The sequence below is a fragment of the Balaenoptera acutorostrata genome, chromosome 7, assembly GCF_949987535.1.
Source record: "Balaenoptera acutorostrata chromosome 7, mBalAcu1.1, whole genome shotgun sequence".
NCBI classification, from domain to species: Eukaryota; Metazoa; Chordata; class Mammalia; order Artiodactyla; family Balaenopteridae; genus Balaenoptera; species Balaenoptera acutorostrata.
Genome location: NC_080070.1, coordinates 15,861,761 through 15,884,905, shown reverse-complemented (window position 1 = coordinate 15,884,905; position 23,145 = coordinate 15,861,761). Strand labels below are relative to the sequence as shown.

At 35.0% G+C, this 23,145-nt stretch overlaps 1 protein-coding gene across 2 annotated transcripts in view; it reads left to right on the top strand.

Annotated features, from left to right (window-relative positions):
• Positions 1-23,145, top strand: part of TRIM24 (tripartite motif containing 24) — a 98,824-nt gene that overhangs the window by 51,774 nt on the left and 23,905 nt on the right. Inside the window, exons 4-9 of one of the 2 annotated variants that reach the window (XM_057550135.1) lie at positions 871-1,003; positions 7,204-7,320; positions 10,482-10,596; positions 13,107-13,253; positions 19,598-19,715; positions 22,217-22,383. In XM_057550135.1, coding sequence (XP_057406118.1) covers positions 871-1,003; positions 7,204-7,320; positions 10,482-10,596; positions 13,107-13,253; positions 19,598-19,715; positions 22,217-22,383 — 797 coding nt within the window. Of the gene's footprint in view, positions 1-870; positions 1,004-7,203; positions 7,321-10,481; positions 10,597-13,106; positions 13,254-19,597; positions 19,716-22,216; positions 22,486-23,145 lie in introns of both variants that reach the window. The other variant, XM_057550134.1, reaches the window with a different exon arrangement.

The window sequence follows — 23,145 nt, the reverse complement described above, 5'->3', positions numbered from 1 at the left end:
CCATCTTTGCTTTGCTGGAATTAATTCCATTTGGTCTTGATGTGTTGTGCTTTTAGTATTCTTTTAATACATTACTAATTTTCTCTATCTGGTTGTTTTCCTTTTTTTGTTCAGAATTTTATGTATTTTTCTCTTCTTTTTGATATGACTAAATAGTAGTTTACCTTTTTGTTTTTATCCCTAAATTTATCTAATTACCCTCAATATATTTTTTAGTTCATTAATTTTATTTTTAATTCCTCTTAGCTTACCTTGGTATTGTTTAATCAGTCATTGTATTTATTTGTATTCTAATTTTTCTATTTAACATTGTAACATAAGCATTGCCCAGTTTTATCTCCACTCTAGATAACTATTAAGATGTTATGTGGATGACTGCAGTGTAATAGTGTAAACTTTATGATTATTTCTGTGTTAAAGGGTATCCTCTGTTAGGAATTTTGCAAAAGTGGGGAAATAATTTTTCCACCACCTCTTTTATACATTTTTATTAGATTTTTCTGCATTGCATTAAAAAAAAAAGGCTCCCACATTTGGAATACAAAACATTCCAGTTGGTTCCATTCACTTATCTGGGCTATTAAGATTTTTTAATTTCATAAAACATCTTTTTAGCTACACACTTTCTTTTTCTCCTGAATTAATTTTAATTTTTACACTGGAAAGTGGAAAGCTCATTTATCTTTTCCTCCAGAAATGCAAAAAATACTTAATATTTTATTATCTGTAAAACCTGCTGGTAATGGTGGTGTCAGTGAAACTGTAGCTCCTTTATATCTCAATCGACTTGAATTTAAATGAACACTCTAATAATTATTTACTATTCAATTATGTTAATTTTCTTCTTTTTGCCTCCCATTGTCTCTACAGAGGCAGTTGGTGTGACCAGTCAGCGACCAGTGTTTTGTCCTTTTCATAAGAAGGAGCAGCTGAAACTTTACTGTGAAACATGTGACAAACTGACATGTCGGGACTGCCAATTATTAGAGCATAAAGAGCACAGGTACCTGCATCTTTCCTACATACATAGATTTATAATACAGCTTTATGAGGACTAGACGACTGCTGGCACCCCAGCCAAATGGCCATCTGCAAATAATGTTTTGTTTGGCCATCAGTATGTTGGCCTAGTTCAAGATTTTTCAACTTTGGTGCTGCTGCCTTTGTTGTGGGGGCTATCTGGTACATTGTATGGTGTTTAACTGCACCTTTGACCTCCATTTACTAGATTCCAGTAGCATTCTCCCAGTTGTGACAACCAAAACATGTCTCTAGACGTTGCCAAATGCCCTAGGCAGCAAAATCACCCTAGCTGAGAACCACTGGCTGACGCAATTTTTAAAACTATATGAAATTAGTTGCCAGCGTTGTAAATAAGATTTTACATTTAAAAAAACATTTAGATCTCTGGCTTTGGTTTTGTTTTCTGTTTTCTGGGTTTTTTTGTTTTGTTTTTTAAGAAAATTGAATCTGTTTTAGCCCTAGGTTCCATATATTCAATACTTTCATGTCAGTATTTGACTGGAATTTACTTTAGTCCTCTTTAGGATGGGTATGCTCTTCTAATTCATCATAGTTCCTACCAAAACTTACTTTTAAACCTGTCCTCCATAGGCATTTGAATTAGCAACAACTGAATTAAACAGTAAGATTCTGATGAATTGATACAGATATAATTGGTTGAAAAAGGTCTCCCAATAATGGCAGACTAGGTAATTTGGACCAGCCATGCCAGTGAGGGTAACTAGAAAACATGGACAAAATACAGAAATCATTGATAAGATATTTTTAGAGCTTGGTAATAAAGAATTATTGGCCCAGGATTGGGTTGGAGTGGGGACAGAGAATGGTACAGGCTTTTTTCCCCTTGGAAGCATTTGCCTAGAGGTTGAGGGGTGCTTTTAATATGCTCACAGGGCTGAAAGACAGGGATTGGAGTTCAGGGTCACAGGGGTTAAAGGCTTCTTCTTGCCTTGAGTTGGGATTCTGAAAGTCTACACTATTATGGTAAAGATGAACGAGCTAGTAAATATTACAGTTCCTCACTGGAACTAAAGTGCAGAATCAGATCTTCTCAGTACCCAAAGTTGGATTAAATTGAAATCTTATTGCTTGTGCCCCAAGGTACCTGGTAGAATAAAATGTAAATCCTCCCTGAAGGAAAAAAACATCATCCTAGACCTCAGATTTATTTAATAATGAGTTTTACAAAATGGTTCGGCACACAACTAGAAATAACCAAATATGCTAGGAGATAAGACAATGTGAACAATGTCTAGAACTTACATTACAGTAACTGAAATTAACTCAATAGAGGGTTTAAGAGCAGATCTGACATGCCAGGAAATGAGAATTAATGAACTGGGAGAAAATTAAGAAAACATCAAAATGAAGCATGATAAACAGAAAGATGGAAAATGGAAGAGGGATCGAGAAGATGTAACACAGGGTGTAATTGAGGTCCAAGAAAGAGAGAGAAGAATGGGAAGGAAGCAACATTTGAGGGCAGAATATAATGGCTTAGAACTTTGTAATACTGAAGAAAGACATCTAGCCCATATTCAAGAAGCCCCATAACTCCCCAGCAGGATAATTAAAAAATAAAGCAATATTTTTGAAGTGCAAAAAGAAAATACTATAAAACTAAAATTCTATACCCAGTGAACATATTCTTCAGAAATGAAGGTTCATAAGAAAGACATTTTCAAACAAAATAAACTGGGAGAAGTTATCCCCAGTTAACACTCACGAAAGCACACATTAGGCAGAAGAAAAACGGTAGGTGATGCATGATGGAAAGAACGGCTAAAATGATAAGTATGAGTAAATCTAAATAAATGTTGACTTAAACAGTAATGTCTTGGTGTGTCATGTGTGTGTTAAATATCACACAGACATGTTAGGAGGATATGGAGTTCATGTTCTAAGGTTCATGCATCTCTTAGGAAGAAGGTAGTAAACTACAAATTCTTAGATGATAAGTTAAGATCTGCATTTTTTAATGCATAGAGTAGTCACTAAACGAATAGTAAAAGTCAATATGATTATCAAGATAACAGAGGGAGGAAGTAGAAAAATGAACAATTAATTAGTCTAAACACAGGCCAAAAAAGAGAATAGGAACAAAGAACAAATGGGATTTAATAAGACTTGATAAGTTGGTACACCTCTAAATATATTTGTAATTATAATAAACGTGAATGGATAAAATGTTCCAAATTAAAAGATTCCAGGCTAGATAAGAAAGCAAATAGAGAATCTGCTACTTGCTTTTTGTAAAAGAAACATCTAAAACCTAAGTATATAAAAAGAATGATGAGAAAAGCTATGCCATACAAACACTAATCAAAGGTAAGCTGGTATATCAAAGTACATTATTTGAGATAAAGAGAGGAACTTTATAACAATAAAAGGCTCTTTTTATCTAAAAGATATAATAGTTCTAAATTTATATTCCTCATAGCCTTACAACATATAAAGAAAAAAGGCAGAACTTAGAACATAGAGACAAATCCACATAGTGGGAAATTTAACATATTTCTCTCAGTAATTGACAAAACAAGCAGACTAAAACTCAGTAAGGATATTTCAGTAAGAGTCAAAAAACACAATTAGCAAATGACCTCATGGACATTAAGGACACTGCACCCAATAATACACATTATTTCCAAACATAAAAAAGGAAAAAATCAATTAACCATATGCCAGGGCAGTTTTACATTTCATAAGATCGAAATCATATAAATTCTTGTGTAAACTCAATGCAGTCAATCTAGAAAACAATAATAAATGAGAAAAATCTCCATATATCTGAAAATGAAGAAATGTAATTCATATCAAAACGCAATGATGTATGATCCTGGACTGTATCCTGGACTAGAGAGGGGAAATGATATAGAGGACATTATTGAGACAAATCACATAATTGGAGAATGGTCTGTAGATTAGATGAAAGTATTATCTCAATGTCAGTTTTCCTGTATTTAATAATTATACTGTGGTTACATAATAGAATGTCCTTGTTTTTAGGAAATGCATACTAATTATTAAGGAGTTAAAGGACTTTGCTGAGGCAATATTTGAAAATCTTTGTAAAGGTATATGTGAGATCTCTGTGCTATTGCAAATCTAACTTTGAAATTATTTCAAAAATAAGCAGTTAAAAATAAATTTAAATAAAGCATCAAAGAAGAAATTCCAATGAATATTAGAAAATATTTTTATCTGAATGATAGTGAAAATACTATCCTTAACGTATCCTGCTAAAGCCATGATTAGAGGAAAATATATATCGCTAATGCGTATATTAGATATTAAGGATAAAAAGTAAATGTCCTAAACATTTATCTCAAGTTAGAAAAAGCAGCAAATTAAACCCAAAGTAAGTAGCAAAAAGGATACAATAAATACAATGCAGAATCAAAGCCAAAAATTGGATCTTTCAAAAGATTAACAAATCTCTTTATGAATGATTAAAAAGAAAACAGACTCAAAAAACCAATGCCAGGAGTGAAAAGGGGGGGCATCACCACATTTTCTACAAGCACTTAAAAATATAAAAAGGATTTTTGTCAATAGATTGAAAATTTTTACATGAAATGGGATAATTCTTAGAAAATACACTTACCAAAACTAGCACAATATAAAATAGAGAATCAGAACAGTCCTTTAATTTAGTGTAAATCCCACAAAGAAAACTACAGACCCAAATGATTTCACTGATGAATCTACAAAATAGGTAAGGTTAAAATAATGCCTTTCCTATACAGTCTTGTCCATAGAACGGTAAAGAATGAATTCTCTCCAACTTGTTTTATGAGAAATCAAAATAGAAAATTACAAACCAGTCTTACCCATGAAATGAACTTAAAATTTCTAAGACATACATTAGGAAACCAAGTCCAGGAGCATTGTGATTTTTGGATAATATAATCGTAACTAAGTTAGCCTTATTATAGTAATACAAAGTTCATTTAACCTTTGAAAATCATTCATGTAATTCATCCTGTTAAAAGAATAAAGGAAAAATTATATGACCATCTCCATAGAGGCAGAAGAAACAGTCAAGAAAAAATGTATATCCATGATATACAATCTTAGCAAACTAGGAATAAAAGAAAATTTCTCAAACCTGATAAAGATTATCTATGAAAAGAGCTAGAAAACATCATAATGTAAATTTTTTGCATTGAGTTTAGGATAAACCTAAATAAAGACCAGTTTGATCATTTCATTTAATAATTACATTGTATTAGGGTCCCAAAGAGTGTATAACAAAAAATGTTTACTAAGATAAAAAAACTTGCACCTAAGAAAGAATTTTAAATGTCATTATTTACAAATGATATGATTATGTACAAAAGAAATCCAATAGAAATATTATTAACTGTGTGTTCCCCCTCTTTTCTAACTCTGGCAACCCTACTTATAATACTTACTGATTTAATTACACTTACACTTTTAAATCACATTATGTAAAATAATGTATTTTGTGCATTTTATGAAAAACTTTTAATAAAACTCTTTTTATGTATCTTACACATCATCTGTTTCTCTAGAGCTCCTTTGGAGTCATCTTACATAGTTTGTCAGAGGTTGTTATCTTAACTTTCAAGTCAATTTTTTTTAATTTAGGTATTTTATGATATTGTTGCTTGAAGCTTTGTCACATGCCAGGCATAACATCAGGAGTTTTGCCCCCATCCCCTCACTTCCACCCATTTATTAAAAGCATGCAATATTTGTTATTTGTGACCTGTAGCACAACTACCTGTTATTTAAAAGTGATCTTTAGGGACTTCCCTTGGTGACGCAATGGTTAAGAGTCCTCCTGCCAATGCAGGGGACGCGGGTTCGAGCCCTGGTCCGGGGGGATCCCACATGCTGCGGAGCAACTAAGCCCGTACGCCACAACTACTGAGCCTGTGCTCTGGGGCCCGTGAGCCACAGCTGCTGAGCCCACGTGCCACAACTACTGAAGCCCGTGCTCTGCAATGGGAGGGGCCACTGCAATGGGAAGCCCGCACACCGCAACAGAGTAGCCCCCGCTCGCTGCAACTAGGGAGAGCCTGCGTGCAGCAATGAAGACCCAACGCAGCCATAAATAAATAAATTAATTAATTAATTTTAAAAAAAGTGATCTTCAAAATATTTGTTTACAAAGCATCAAACTTTCATAATTATGAAATTGCAGAATAGTTAATAAATCTACATAGATATTTACCTATGATTACTTTTTGCCAGGTCCACCAAGGGAGCCTGTTAAGCTTGTAAAACTGTGAATGATTGAATGTGTGTTTTTCTCAGATTTTAAAAATTATTTAAAGAGTGTCCATGGACTTCCCTGGTGGCGCAGTGGTTAAGAATCTGCCTACCAGTGCAGGGGACATGGGTTCGAGCCCTGGTACGGGAAGATCCCACATGCTGCGGAGCAACTAAGCCTGTGTGCCACAACTGTTGAGTCTGCACGCCACAACTACTGAAGCCCACACGCCTAGATGCAACAAGAGAAGCCACCACAATGAGAAACCCACGCACCGCAATGAAGAGGAGCCCCCGCTCGCCACAACTAGAGAAAGCCCGCACACAGCAATGAAGACCCAACGTAGCCAAAAATAAATAAATTTATTTTAAAAATAGAAATTAAAAAAATAAAGTGTCCATGATTAATATCTGTAAAGACTCCCTCCTTTTTTTTTTTAATTTTATTTATTTATTTATTTATTTATTTATTTATTTATGGCTGTGTTGGGTCTTTGTTTCTGTGTGAGGGCTTTCTCTAGTTGCGGCAAGTGGGGGCCACTCTTCATTGCGGTGCGCAGGCCTCTCACTATTGTGGCCTCTCCCGTTGCGGAGCACAGGCTCCAGACGCGCAGGCTCAGCAATTGTGGCTCACGGGCTTAGTCACTCCGCGGCATGTGGGATCTTCCCAGACCAGGGCTCGAACCCTTGTCCCCTGCATTGGCAGGCAGATTCTCAACCACTGCGCCACCAGGGAAGCCCAGACTCCCTCCTTTTTAAGAGAGAATTTGGGTTGGGCGGGGGGGGGGGGGGAACCTGCCTTCTATGGATATATTTGGTATTTTAAAAAGATTATTATTTTTATCCTTTATACTCATAGTTTCCTGTTATTTGTTTGCTTTGGGGCTTTTCCTCATTTTAGGCAGACATTTGTGTGAAATAAATTGCTTATTATTTTTTCAGATATCAATTTATAGAAGAAGCTTTTCAGAATCAGAAAGTGATCATAGATACACTGATCACCAAACTGATGGAAAAAACAAAATACATAAAATTCACAGGAAATCAGATCCAAAACAGGTAAATTTATATTTATGGTATTACTTAAATCATCTATATATAATGTGTTAAGTATATTAACTTTAAGAACAGACATTTTACTTAACTCATGGTGAAGTACATCCAAGTAAGCTGTCAGATGGGTCTAATAACACATAGTTAATAAGTCTTTTCCAGAAACTTTGGATTTCTGGGAAGTTTGGAAAGTATTCTTTTCAGCCATGAAATTTCAAAACTGTTATGGTAATAAGCTACATTTAATAACAGCTCATTTATCAGGTAAGAATCATTTTTAATTATTTTGTGTTTTCCAATTATCCAAGAAATGCCAGGATTTAAAAACAAAATCAACTATTTTTATAGTACTGTAAAATATTTTACACTTAATTAGATACATAATTGCTATTTTAAGGATTGCTGGACTTAGAGATGCCTCCCCTGAGCTGTCAGCTTTTAACTGCAATGAGGCAGAGATCATAGAACACCAGGAGACAGTGCTTGTTAAACTGTTTCACATACCTTTTACTCCTTGTCAGATACAATACTTAAACAGCTTCTACATATTGCTTGTTACACTGTTTGTCCTCTAAGGGAGTAAATCATCAACTGTCCAAAGGCTCATGTCCTAAAATTCAGTGATTGGAGAGCAAACCATTGACCTCTGTGGGGAGGAGGGAGTTTGCCTAGTACCCCCCTTTGCATCCCATTTGAGGCACATGCTGACATTTTACAACACCTGTGAAATCCCATGTCCCCGTTCTTTTGTTGTTTTGCACATGAAAGTAACATGTCACTACTTAAATAGATAAAGAAATGCATTTTTGAAAGAGCCTGAATAAGAGAGGCCTTGCAGGGGCTTTGAATGTTGTTCATAGGGAGAAGTATGTCAGCCTTTTGTAGTTCATCTTCCTTAAGATCAGTCGTCACAATCTGTTACTCTTACCATTTTTCAACATGGCTAGGGTGGGGCATTTGGTACTTTTTTCCAAGGAATTCCTTGGCTTACCTGATTTCCTTAAAGGAGATTTTAAACATAATTTAACCTTTTCTTGACTCCTTGGTGTTATTATTACATCATGATAATAAAAGTTCTGTTGTGTATCTTTTAGTTTCTATTATTCTTTTGTTATCAGCTCATTTCATTTTACCTTTCTCTTTCACATGAGAACTGTAGTTGACCAAATACTATTTCCTTTGTCATATTCTAATAACAGTACTGTATTTTTGCCAAATTGATGTAATTGGTGGGTTTAAAATTTTGTATCTGAGTAATTGAAAATATATAATGAATATTTATGGAATGATAAGGGTAGATAATCTCTACCATCTAGTGGCAAACAGTAGTAATTGTAAAATAACTAATTTTATGTAAACGATCCACTGTTGATGAAATTCACCATTTTGACTTTTTTCTTACTCTTTCATTGTGTATATGGTATGACCTATGGGCCAGAGTTTACTCTTTTTTTTTTTTTTTTTAAACATATGGATATTCATTTGTTCCAACACTTGTTCTGTTTGTTGAAAAGATTATCCTGTTGCTATTAAACTGCCTTAGTACCTTTGTTGAAAATCTGTTGACCATATATGTGTGAGATTATTTTGGACTCTCTTTCCATTGTGCTTTTCTTTCTTGCTAATACCCCACTTTCTTCATGACTAGAGCTTTTTATAGTAAGTCTTAAAATCAGATAGTGTGAATTTTCCAAATATTTTTTTACCTTTTTTTTTTTTTTTTTTTAGTAGTTTATGCTCTTTTTACAAAATAATACATTATGGTGTGAAAGGATTTTAGTTTTTGAATTGTGGTAAAAATTAAAGACTCTTTGGATTAGATGCTAATTCTTTGTATCTTTATAGCTACCGGATTATAGAAGGATTAAATTTACTGGACTGACTTTGCTATTAATTCATCTTTATGCATGTGCAAACATGGCATTACTTGTCCCTTTTTCATCCTGTTCTACCATCATGAGGATTTAAATTAGTTGGGTTTTTGGGGGTTTTTTTGGTTTTTTGGGTTTTTTTTTTTTTTTTTTTTTTTTTTGAGGTTGTTTGCTTCCTAGACCTATCTGGTTTCCTTGATCCTCTAGCCAATATTGATGTTAAATAATTATCTTGAAGAATTTCCAGCGTTGGTGGTGGGGGGTGATAAATTAAGAGTTTGGGATTAACATATACACACTACTATATATAAAATAGGTAACCAACAAGGACCTACTGTATAGCACAGGGAAATTATATGCAATATTTTGTAATAACGTATAAGGGAAAATAATCTGAAAAAGAATATATATATGTATGTATAACTGAATCACTTTTCTGTACACCTGAAACTAATACAACGTTGTAAATCAACTATACTTTAATTTTAAAAAAATAATAATAATTTCCAACAGAGAATAAAATCCCTGCCCTTTTCATCTTAAGTGTTGGAAGATAAGCAGACAGAAGAAATGAAGCCTTTTATTTATCTCAGAATGTTTGATGGTGGATGCCTCATTATTCTTTTTCTGCTTTTATAAGATATTCTGGTGTAATGCTCTGTATTTTTTTTCCTATCCATCTTGATCTCCATGAAAACAGCATTCCCATTTTCTCTAATCAAAGGAAAAAATGTATATGCTGGTTGATAAAAACATATAGTTATTTGGCTGCTTATTTCAAGACAAATGTGTTATTAAAAGTAGCAAACTACTATTATTGTCTTTCTGCTTTTATTCAGATATAATGAATGGGTAACAGTTCAGATGACTAAGATAATAGTGACACATTTAAGCTTTTCTACTTCTTAGTTGCAGTGAATACAGTAGAACTCATTCAGTCCTGGTTTTCCTTATCTTGTTTATAAATCATTTTTTTGTCCGTCCTTTTAGGCTGAGAATTTTTCCAGGTGTCATAATCTTTCCAAATAATGTTTTCTTAAGATGTGTTCATTGTCTTGCAGTTTCATACATTTTGATATTAAGATTGAATTGACTATGTCTTTTGGAAGAATTAATATTTCTGCTGTCTCATCTTCAAGAAAGTCTATTTAAACTGAAGGACCCTTAGAAAAAGCTGAGCTTTTAAGAGCTGAAAACTTTTTGGTCTAATTTAGGGATTAGAAAATCAATATTACATATTGTAAAACAAATCTTCTGCCTTAGATTTTAGACTTCCCCCTTTTGTTTAATTTTCAGGATAATTGAAGTAAATCAAAATCAGAAGCAGGTGGAACAGGATATTAAAGTTGCCATATTTACATTGATGGTAGAAATAAATAAAAAAGGAAAAGCTCTACTGCATCAGCTTGAGGTAAGTTACTGTTAATGGGACAGTATGTTGTAGTGATTTAACGTAGTATTTTCTCGTGTATTTGTGAATTTGAAATCACAGCCTTTTTCATATAATTGTTTCCATTTGATTCAGTAATATTTTTCTCCATTCTCAGGCTCTACCTTGTAGCTGACAATTTATGGCTTTCTGATACAGTAGGAATGTCTTAATCCTTATTGTTTACTTCAGAGCACAAAACATAATGCCTTGCTTGAAGGAGGAGCTTAGTAAATATTAAAGAGATGAATCTTTTTAGAGATTCATTGAATTGACAGCTTTACTACACAAAGGAGTGCAATTGAGCAAAGTTTTTCAGAAAGCTACATTAAGTTAGTTATATTTAGTTCTCAAATATATACGTTTAACCTTGTGAGAAATTAGGTAAAAGGTTGTGCCTCCTGCACTCAGCAGTCTTAATTGTGAAAGCAGCGCTCAGGGAGAGGTGCTCAGGGCACTTAAGAGAGTTGTTTGTCACTGCAGGTCAGAAAAATATTACTAACTTAAATCAGCTTTCTTACATTCATGAAGGTCAAGATCCAGAGTCAGTGTTTGACTCAAATAACATGAGGTTACAGCTTCTACATGGTATCTTAACGTAATATTAATTGCATGGTATTTTGGTATTCTTTTAATATATTGGTGCAAAAAGAATTTAACAGTAGAGAAGCAAATTAAGAAGAGAATAAAAGAATCCTGATGTTCGAAGATTTTAAAAAAAGCCTCATAGAAAAAATTTAGTTCAACATCTTTATTTTATAGTTGACAAAATTATAAGGTCTTTGTCAGAAAGTTATCTACCTCCTGGGAAAACATGGTCATTCCCATGGTTTATCAATCATACAGGAAACAAAGACCAAAATAATTCTCCCTCCTTTTGGAAACAAATACTTAGTGAAAAAGTATTCTGGCCAGGAGGAATCAGACCCCATTTACAGTAACTGTGTTTTCAAGGTTCGGTGGGGCGGGAGGGTGGTGTGTTTTTTTTGTTTGGTTGGGGTTTTTTTTAGATAGAAGCATTTAAACTATTTTAAAAGATTTCAAAGCTCTGCTTAAAATCAAATGTCACATAGATTTGCTTCTCAGAGATGAATACTGCACACATTGCTGTGGCTGTTTCCAAACTTCACTGTAAATCAGAATCACTTGAGGAGTTCTTTAAAAATCAAGATAAAGTACAAAAGATGACCACATCCCCAAATCTCTAGGGATGAACCTCGTCATCAGTATTATTTTAAATCAACTTTATTGACTTATAATTTTTGCAGCACCTTTTAAAAATGCTTTTCAGTCTTCATACCCAGTCTCCTGGTTCACAGAATCCTTCTTTAAGGCGAATAAATGTAGTCAGTATTTACTAAGACTCAAGACCCAAATAGTTTGTTACTATAGAAGACCAAGAAACTTGGGCTTCTGATTCTCAATTTGCAACATCCCTAAAAGTCAACAGAATTTCTGTTCTTTCTAGAACATCTCCAAAGTAATGCTTAGTTTTTACAGAGATCAGAAATAGCCTAATAAGTAAATTATCTCTGGACTTAAAATTAGACACGACAAAGCCACTGATAGTCACCGCAGTGACTTAATTCAGTTTAGCATATGTGTATTTTCCAAATTTGAAACCAACTAGGGCCAGGATCTAGGTTCATTTTCTCTGTTGAGAATATAATTCCATATTGGAGTGTAGCAATTTTACTTTTAAACTTTTTTTTAGAGCTAGTAGAAAGTCCTGTTCTCTCCTCCTTTCCTTGCCAGGTAAAGGAGATTTGGGGTTAGACACCTTTAAAATAGCACAGGTTCAGTGGGTTTTTCTTCCACTTTTGACTAACCTGTGTTCTTGCTTGTATACTTCCCTTAGAGAAATTCTATAGTCTGCTTTTCTGTAGTTTTTTTGAGAGTGCATTGGTACCATTAGTCACTATATCAATTGGTTCCCGTAGTAATTTTCAATAGACAAAAATTATATGCTTCCTTTTTTTTTATTACACACAAAGCATAAATGTTGTCTACCGTGTGGCGTGACTTGGCACAAACTAGTTGCAATCAGAATAAGAATGCCTAAAAGGTGAAATCATGTGCTTGAGTAAATCATGTGATCTGGTAACTTTACTTGATTGCTGGATGGTACATCTGTTTTATTTGTGAGTATTGAATTTAATAGGCATTTACTGTATTATAGCTAATCCACGGTTTTGTACCTCTTTGGATACTGGAAGATGCATGAACAGAAACCTGCCTCCCAAAATACGTACAACCAGACCAAGGGCCTTGGAGAGAAGGGGCGGGCAGCAGAGGCAGGGGTGGCGTCGGTGGTGGCTGCAGCACTGGGGGCACGGTTTTTACTTCAGTGAGAATGAGCCTTTGTACCAAGGGATAAGTTACTATCACCTGGGTTCTTAGAGGTGGTGGTTATTCTAATTGGGTAATCTGAAGATGACCATTAAAATATATGTTACATGCAGAACTAATTTTGAAACTATTTTTTTTTTCAGAGTCTTGCAAAAGATCATCGAATGAAACTTATGCAACAGCAGCAGGAAGTGGCTGGACTTTCTAAACAGTTGGAACATGTCATGCATTTTTCTAAATGGGCAGTTTCCAGTGGCAGCAGTACAGCATTACTTTATAGCAAGCGACTGGTAAGATAAACTAAGTATGGCATTTAACATACTATCAAAATACAGAGAGAAACAATGGAGTTATTAGAATGCTTAAAATTTAGAAATGTTCATTAGTCTGTACTTAAATGCTTTTTACCTTTTTCTAATTTTTATTAATCAAAATATTTTGGTTTTAAAAAATCTTATATTGCCATGATTGAGGCGTATCTTCAATTTTAATCTACCATCGGGCGTCCTGTTTTGTTCTTTTCCAAGTTTTCTCTGTCTTAGTGACAGTTGAACTTAATACTAACAATAATGATAAGAGTAAACATTTCCTGATCACCTATAGTGTGCCAGGCACTAATCCTAAGCATTTCCATGTAATATTTTATTTAAACATTTACATCATTTTTATGAGATAGGTATACCTATCCATCCACTGTATGGGTGACGAAACCAAAGCACAGAGTTAAGTAACACGCCTAAGGCCACTCAGCTTGGACACCTGAACCCAGAGGCTGTGTTCCTTTTGTCTATACTACGTTGTTTACTCTGTCAGTGATATATGGTGCTGAATATTTCAACCCCATTGCTAGAGAAAAGTGGCTCTCATTTGTTCAACTGTTTTCAGAATAGTCTAGAACCTTGCTACTGAAAATATGGTCACTGCATACTAATCACGTGGTTCAGTAGATGTGGAGTGAGGCCAAATTCTGTAGTTCTGACGAGCTCCCAGGTGATGCTAACGCTGCTGCTTCGCAGACCACACCTTTAGCAGCAAGGATCTAGAAGACACTCAGCCATGGAAGGCACACCATATAAGCATTCTTAAAAACTCCTGCTTTACTCTTATTTTATTAAAGATTCCACAGAGATTTACACTTTGAAATCGAGTTATGACATCCAAATCTGTTTTCTGTTCACCCACTCCGCTTTGTGGAAGGAATTTTCTACGACCATTTTGAAATAAGGAAATGCACTTCAGGATAAACTTCTGTAAACTAGGTTCAAATATTGAGTAACTTATTAGAAAACTGATTTGTAACTATTCCTAATCATGAATTGTATTCAACTCTTAAGATTTTTTTCTTTCATAATTATCAATATGGTCAATCTTGAGTCTTTTTTTTCTTTTTCTTCCTTTTTACTGCTTCATTGGTCTAATGAAAAACAGCTTCTATACAGTACATACCTTCTCTGTTACTTATATTTTCCTGTAAGTCAAACAAAACAGGGATAAAAGGAGAAAATGAGAGAATTGTCTTTTTTTCAACTAGACCCATTATGAATATTTTTATTTGTATGTGTGTAAGAAAGCATGTTATTCACACAATCAGATATTCAGTCAATCTCCTTATCAGTTTAATAATTTGTTTCTCTGATTTTATTCTATGATTTTGTCTGTGATTATAATACAAAGAAAACAGTAAAAAATCGAAGATGGGATTACTTAATCTGCACAATGATCTCTTGAAATAGGAGAGAGGAAGATTGTTCTCTATTATACACAGGAGAAAATAAACACAGTGAAGCATAAGGAACCAGTATTACCAGCTTCCTGATTTACTTAATTGTGTTTTTTAATTTTTAAAAGCCTGTGGAACCCAAGTGCATCACTAGCAGCAGATATAGCTAGTAAAATAATTTACCTGTAGTGAATGCAGAGCTAAGACTTGTGATTACTTTTAAACATTTAGAAGGATTTTTAACCTCAGAAAATTTGAAAGTCACTATATTATGCACCTCTGTGCTTTAGAGCTTCTGTGCTTCATAAATATAGCCATGTTTACTAAGGTTATTTTTTTAATGATGGCTTTTATATGCTTAAAAATTAAAAAGAAACGTCTTGCTGGCCTGAAATTTCAAGCTTAGCTTGCAATTCTTAGTTCGTTTTTTTTTTGCTATAGGAATTATAATCAGTAAAAGACCAAACCCATTGGAATAGCAGAATCCTTTCAGAAGTCCAGTTTTAAATATATTTTAAAACATTTTCACAGTATTTCCTTAGGATTCTTCTGTCATCTGTTAAACATTGAGTTTATCCTTATATTATTTAGAAGGAAGGCAAGAAATATTGACAGAAGAGACCAGGAGAGTAAAACACAGTTATTCTTTTTACTAGCAATAGATATTTCTATAATACTAGTGATTAGGAAGCTGTTAAGGTATAAGTAGTAAAAGGGAAATCCACAATCTTTTTTACTCCCTTTCCCCCGTCCTCCCATATAATTAATCTTCAAAGACTTTCTTTATGTTTCCTGAATATCTCATCGACAATTCCTTGCTTTTAGTCCTCAGGGTTCAGAATATGTCATGGTCTTTTGCCTGGGTACTGTTACCCTTTCTTAGAATGCTTTTTCTTTCTCCTGAGTAATTAATCCTCATCTTTGTAGAGACTACCAGGTTCAGTGTAGATGTGTAGATCCTTTGCTTTTGGCAGCCTTCCATGACCAAGACTGGGTTGGATTACCCTTCTCTGTGTTTACAAAGCCCTTATGCATATATCCATCATACTATTACTGATTTTTATCTACTATTATTACATTTGCATATTTTTCTATGAATTTCATTAGACTTTTTACTTCTTAAAGGGTAAAAATTTTGTGTTACCCAGTGCTTGATATACAGGAACTCAACGAAAGATTGATGGTAAATAAATAAGGTAGCAGATAACATCTCCTGTCAGAAGCTATAAATAAGTATAGACAAAACATTATGTTATATTTTACAGGATTGGAAACTCAAATACTAAATTTCTTTTTTAAGTTTATTTTAACTTCAATAGAAAGGAGACAGTATACAGTATTGCATCTCAAAAGCTGTTTTGACATCTTCCATAGTTTTTAAAAAATTTTGTCCTTTGCTTTTTGAACAGTAGCTAAGTTTTCAGTGTGAAACCTGAGTTTAAGTTCAGATACATCTGAAGGGATCAACAAGTATATTTAATTAACCCTTATTTATCTTTTACAGTAGCCAGGGTTTATGACTCCTCATAGGAAAGTTTTTGCCATAATTCTTTTGCTTAGCATATTATGAGCATGTTTTATAATGAGAATTATTAGAAGATGCAAAAATATTAAGAAAGGTAGAAAAACTTAGGCAAAAGAACATTGTGTTGAGTGCTGTTTGTAAACACTGTGCCATGTATTCTACATAGTCCCAAAATAAATACATGTTTTTTTACACAATTTATTATAGCTGTTTGAGATAATTTAGCAATTGAATGAAGTAAACTTATTTATTCAAAAATTATTTATTGAATACCCGTTATGTATCAGGTGGCATTCTAAGTACTAAGGGAACAGAAAACAAAGCAAAATCTCTGCCCTCAAGAAGTTGCATTTTTAGGGACTTCCCTGGTAGTGCAGTGGTTAAGACTCCACACTCCCAATGTAGGGGGCCTGGGTTCGATCCCTGGTCAGAGAACTAGATCCCACCTGCCTGCCACAACTAAGAGTTCGCATGCCACAACTAAGGAGCCTGCCTGCCACAACCAAGGAGCCCATGTGCCGCAACTAAGGAGCCCGTGAGCCGCAACTAAGACCCGGCACAACCAAATAAATAAATAAATAAATATTTTTTTAAGTTGCATTTTAATGAAGAGAGATAGACAATACCAAAATAAGTAAAATGTATAGACCACTGCATGGTATTGAGTGCTCTAGAGAAAAGTAAATTAAGGGAAGAGTCTGGGAGCATTGGGGTAGGATTGTGATTTTAGATATGGAATTCTATCTAAAGAGGGTGATATTTGAGCAAATACCTGAAGAAAGTGAGGAAGCAAGCCATGCAGATACTCGGGGAGAGTATTCAGGCAGAGCACAAGTACAGACAGCAAGTGCAAAGACTGAGGTGGGAGTTATTTGTGATATGGACAGCAAGTAGGCCTAAGAGGGTGGAACACAGTGAATGAGCGGACACTAGGATGAGGAGGGTCAGAAGTACTGGAAAGCCAAATAGTATGAGCCTTGTAGTTGATTATGAGGACTTTGGTTTTTAATCTTAAGTGAGATGAGAAACCACTGGAGAGACTTGAGGAGAGGAATGACAGAATATGATTTACAGTTGAACACAATTACTCTGGCCACTGAAAAAAACTGTAGGTGGTTGAAGGCAAGGGAGAAATAAGGGAGACTATTTATAACCTTACTGCAATGAGGTGGCTTTTCCAGGATAGTAACAGTAGAGCTGATAATGGGAGAATTGGTAGGATTATCCATATCTTTTAATGATAGAGCCAAAAGGATTTGCTGACAGGTGGAACGTAAGGCATGAGGAAAAGAAAGGAACCAAGGACTAAGCAGTAGGAAAAATAGTGTTGCCAATACTTGAGATGGGGAAGATCATAGGACAAGTAGACTTGAGGAGAAGGATCAAGAGTTCCCTTCTAGACATACTAAATTTGAGATACCTGTTAGAGAATCAGGTAGAGATATTGAGCAAGCCGTTGGAAGTGCAAGTTCAAAGAGGGGTCCAGGCTTGAGATATAAATTTAAGAGTCGGATAAACGATGAGACTGGATGAGATCACTTAAAGTATGTGGGTGCAGAAGAAAAGAGAGCAGTTGCAAGACTGAGCCCTGGGATATTCCTGGTGTGGGAGACGTGAAAGAACCAACAGTGGAAACTGAGATGGTACATTGGGACGCAGACCTATTCTCAGCGGCCTTAAAATATAGCAGCTGGTGAAATAAGGGGAAAACCATGAGATCATAGTTTGTTCAAAGCCAAGAGAAGAAAATGCTTCCCTGAGGGCCAAGTGACCACCTATGTGAAAAGCTACTAAGCCTGAATGGTTTCAGGGAAGAATGGGAGGAGAGGAATGGGGGACATTATAGATGAGTCTTTTGAAGAGTTTTGCCAGAAAAGAGAGCAGAAAAATGGGAGTTTTGCCAGAAAAGAGAGCAGTTGATGGCGGGAGAAAAGGAGCCAAGAGTTCTGTTTTTAGCTGGGAAAAGTTAAACATGTTTATGTGTTAATGGGACTGATGCAGTAAAATGGAAAGCTTGATGGATACAGGAGAGGGGAGAAAATTGCTGAGCAGTGTCTTTGTGTCGGCAAGAGGGTGTTGGGCACTATTGCACGAGTGCAAGGATTGGCTTTAGCTAGAAGCGTGGCCAGTTAATCCATTGTGATAGGAGGGAACGCTAATACTGGTAGGTGGTGGAAGTTTGTGGAAGTTCCCTGATTGTTCCTGTTTTTTCAGTGAACAGTAATCAGGACCATCAGCTGAGATGGAGAATGGGGGAGGAGATGCTGGAGATTTGAAAAGAGAAAGAAGGTTTGAAATAGTCATTTAGGAGAGTAGGGACGTGAAGGACCAGAGGCCCGTCAACCTTAGGGCCCTACCTGAAATAAGCAGGCTGTGTTTGAAGTTTGGTCAGTCCCTTTATCAGTCCAATTATAGTGAGTCAAAAGTTAGATTTAACCAGGGTTGTTTGTTGGTTGTTGTTTGGGGAAAAGGTTGAGGAGAGGGAAGGGAGTATGTGTAATTTGACATGTGAGAGAAGGAGGTGTTGAGGGTATATACAAGGAAATGATTATGAGGATTAACCCTGGGATTTGAGCTGGATAAGGAGGAACTGAGGGCTAGGGTAAGGGTATTGGTAAGATGAGATGGAAGGACAGGGAAAATTTTAAGAGCAAAGGTTTATAGGACCCTTAGGGTTTGTAGGATTATTGGTATCTGGGCACTAGAAGGGAGTAAGCTGGAAAGAAAGATCATCTAGTTGGATATAAAATCATCAAGAATTAAGACAGGAGTAATGTTGGCGATGGTGATCGTGAGCCAGGAGCTAAACTCTTCAAGACTGAGGGAGAGTGACTGAGTATTCACTGAGGACTGCAGTGTGGAGGAGATGGGGGCTGTGGTGTGATGACCCGAGATTCACAGCATAGGAGCAAGGAGAGCCATCCCCCTAGTAGGCCTAGTTATGAGCTGTACTTACGTTTCCTGAGCAGAGAGTAATTTGTATTTTCTGTAATTCATTAGCCGCCTAATCTCAACTCTGCATCCTTCTTTGAAAGAGTAAGTAAAATAAATAAAAGAGCAGAATTTGTGAAAATTTTTTATTTTACAGGTACTTGGTTGGTGCTTCTGTGAAGTTTACATAATTCAAAAAACTAACTTTAAGCTAGTTGAAGTTAGTTTTTTGTATTCAACAGTATAGCTGAGTTGTACCTCAAAACTTCTAACATGTTTTGGAAGGAAAACTGCGTTGTCTGTCCACTTCTTTATAACTTATATATATATATGATTGCTTATTTTGTGTTAGCATACATATGATACAGAGACCATTTTTTGTGTATTTATTGGGAACTTAATAAATTATTTGCCTAATAAAGATTTTGATGTTTAGTTGTCTCTCTGCTTTCTCCTAGATTACATACCGGTTACGGCACCTCCTTCGAGCAAGGTGTGATGCTTCCCCAGTGACCAACAATACCATCCAATTTCACTGTGATCCTAGTTTCTGGGCTCAAAATATTATCAATTTAGGTAGGCCGTATGTACATTTTCTCAAAGTGCCATTTGTTTCTGGTACTCTTAATGATTATGAGATTATTGAAAATGTATTCCCTTCCACTCCCAAAGTGTGTTTATCATTTTGTTTTAAGTACATGGAATTTTCACTGGTATTTCATTAGTGTGTGTATATGTGTGACACATGCATGAATATAAACACACATGTAAATATGTGAATGATATGAAACATCCTTTATATTGACTCACAGGGTGTCTAGATTTCTGGATTTAGGAGGTTTTTTTTTCTTTCCCATAGAATCTTGCTTGTACTGTTAATTACATACTTATCAGAATGGTTGATAAAACTCTTGACTTGTGACTGCCATTAATATAGGATTTTTTATATTTAGAATGTTTTCTGTTAAAACAGGACTTCTCATACAATTATTGGCTTACTTACTCTTGAGAGCCAGTCATCAGGCACCTAATGGTTCATTTGCTTTATCTAGCTAGGGAAGACTTCTCATTTTTTCTTTTGCCTTTTATGTAATTATTATATAATTTTTAACCTCCTAACTGAAGTGTACCATATGTACAGATAAGTGCCCAAATTTTAAGTACTAGAGCGCACTGAGTTATCACAAAGGGGGACTATCATTATGGTATCATTTGGTAACATCAAATATCCTTGCAGGCAGTACTTGCTACATTATGTGCTAGTAGAAAAAGTCTTCAGTTTTTGCCTCCTTTCTTAATTTCTCACAGGGAGACTATAGAAACAGAAATTTAAGAATTCCATATACATTCTTCATCAACCACTAGTATTCCCTTTGATGACAGTTTTTGGGCTCATTGAGTTTGTTTCAAAATCTTGAAAGATGGTTGCTCTCTCATTCCCTAAGCTAGATTCTGGGTAAGAAAGGAAGAAATGGCTGGAAAGAGAGCCATTGCTCTCAGAACACACCAGGAAAGGAAGAAATAGGCTTACACAAACCTCATTCATACATGGGAAGAACAGAAGGAATGGTAATAAGGTGACCCTTTGAAGGAAAGGTCATAAGTTGACTCCTGCAGCTCAGTCTAGAAGCACATATTTATTGATTGACTGATACATAGCAAGCAGCTGGAATCATACACACTCTCACCTATGTAACTAAAAAGAAGCACCTTAATACAAAGCGTGTATATAAGTTAACTATCTCCTACCCTCCACCATATATGCAGCTATATAGAGAACCTATCACAGTTATATATCCACACAAATAGTCATATGTAGAATTGTATGTACTTATAAGCATATCATTTAAAACATAGACCACATGATGTAAACATAAATAAAATTAAGAATATGTGTAACTGTATACACATAAATGGATATAGTTTTAGATAAGTCTACAGCAAAAACAAAAATATCTGTTTGTGAAGAGTTTGTAAAACAATATCCTTTACTGTAGGACTTCTCAGAGCTGTCCTATACAGCTCTGTAAATTGCCATTTACAATGAGATTTACATTTTGAATCTTCTAAGGAGACAAGTTTCCCAAACTTGGTTATTTATGGCTTCTGAGAAACATGTTATAGAAGACTGCAAGGGAAAAATGTTGATTTGGATGAATATTCAGTTAGTGTCTTTGTGACTTTGGGTAAGTTGTTCAATCTCTCTGAACCTTAAATCCCTTATCTGTACAGAGGACTTTAACAATATACATAGACCTACTGTCTCAGTATCTAATACAGAGTAAGTATTTAATGAATGATAACTGTATTTTTTAGGATGCATATGCTTATTAAATCAGAAACATTTAACTGAGTCTCTGCTGTTGAAGAAATCAAACTTTGCCTTATGCTTGGACCAGACCTGTTAGAGGTACCTTTAAACTCTAACAGTATAGTTATAAGGCAGAGTATTCTCCATCAGAGAACTAACAGTATACTCTGTGAAGGTGTAAAGAACTTGAGAGATGACTAAATCAGAAATACTGTGGCATTTAGATCCAATGTCAGGTTTGCTTGTTTTGTTTTGATATGCAACGGCAGTCCTCAAAGTAGAGTCTGAGGCTCCTTCAGGTGATGCCAGAGGCCTCCCGTTTCCAAGTACATATCCATGTATGGCTGGATTTTCTTCATCTATTTAAATAATATATTAGATAATGCAGAAACAGGTATGAGAGTTCAGCCATTAAGCCAGACATTTAAAGAGATGTTTGAAAATGTAAAATAGCGCCACTCTTCACTACATTTTTTTGAAAATAAGTATTTTTTCATAAAAATGTATTATGGGTTGTCACTTTTAAATGAATTAGTGAGGAAAAATGTTTTTAATTCTCATTTTTAGTTTCGAATATGGCAAATTTTGATTGATAGAACCTACATAAACAGAAGCTCTTTGGGGTTTCTATTTTTAAGAGTATAAAGGGTTCCTGAGAGAAAAAGAAGTTCCTTGGCAATCCTGAAGATCAGTAAAAATAGCCTTACAAAATATGGTATTTCACTACCAGAAAATCTTTAGAACTTAACCTTTTCTCTTTAATTAGGTTCTTTAGTAATCGAAGATAAAGAGAGTCAACCACAAATGCCTAAGCAGAATCCTGTCATGGAACAGAATTCACAGCCACCAGGTGGTTTATCTTCAAACCAGTTATCCAAGTTTCCAACACAGATCAGCCTAGCTCAATTACGACTCCAGCATATGCAGCAACAGGTAATGGCTCAGAGGCAACAGGTGCAACGGAGGCCAGCACCTGTGGGTTTACCAAACCCTAGAATGCAGGGGCCCATCCAGCAACCTTCCATCTCTCATCAGGTAAATTTGGAAGCAGGCCTGTCCTAACTTAGATAATTATAGTACAGTTGTATTCAGCAGCTCCTAAAATAACTAAGGCATCTTTCATCCATGACTTAAATATATGAATTTATAAAAATTTATCACTTTAAGGATCCCTGATTTAACTCTAGATTTTAGCCCTTCTCAAAAAGAAATTAATGGTTTATTTAATTGGGACATCTATTCTCATCTGCTCTCTTTCATCTTCAGATTATAAGAGGATAAATGATTGCATTCCTAAATAACCAATGTATATGATTGATGGGAAAAGTTGTGTACCTGTAACTCATAATTCTTATATTAGTGCTTCAGGATGACTAATACTTTAGGTTATCTGTTCTCTGTAAGGATGCAGTGTTTAGAAAATCACATTGCATCTTAGAAACTAGGACAAAATGAAATAGAAAATGGCAAGGGTGTGATTCGTTAGAAGTCTACCTTTTTCAAACTTTATTTCTGAGCAAATGTTCCATGAACCATTCTTATTTTAATCCATACAAATTGTCTGTTATTTTCAGTTACTTTTATTTATTAATTTATACTCCCTATTTCTCAGAAGAATTTGAACTGATTCACAGTAAATGACACAAATGAAATGGCACAGGGATTAATAAGTGTTAAGAATACTCAAATAAAGCA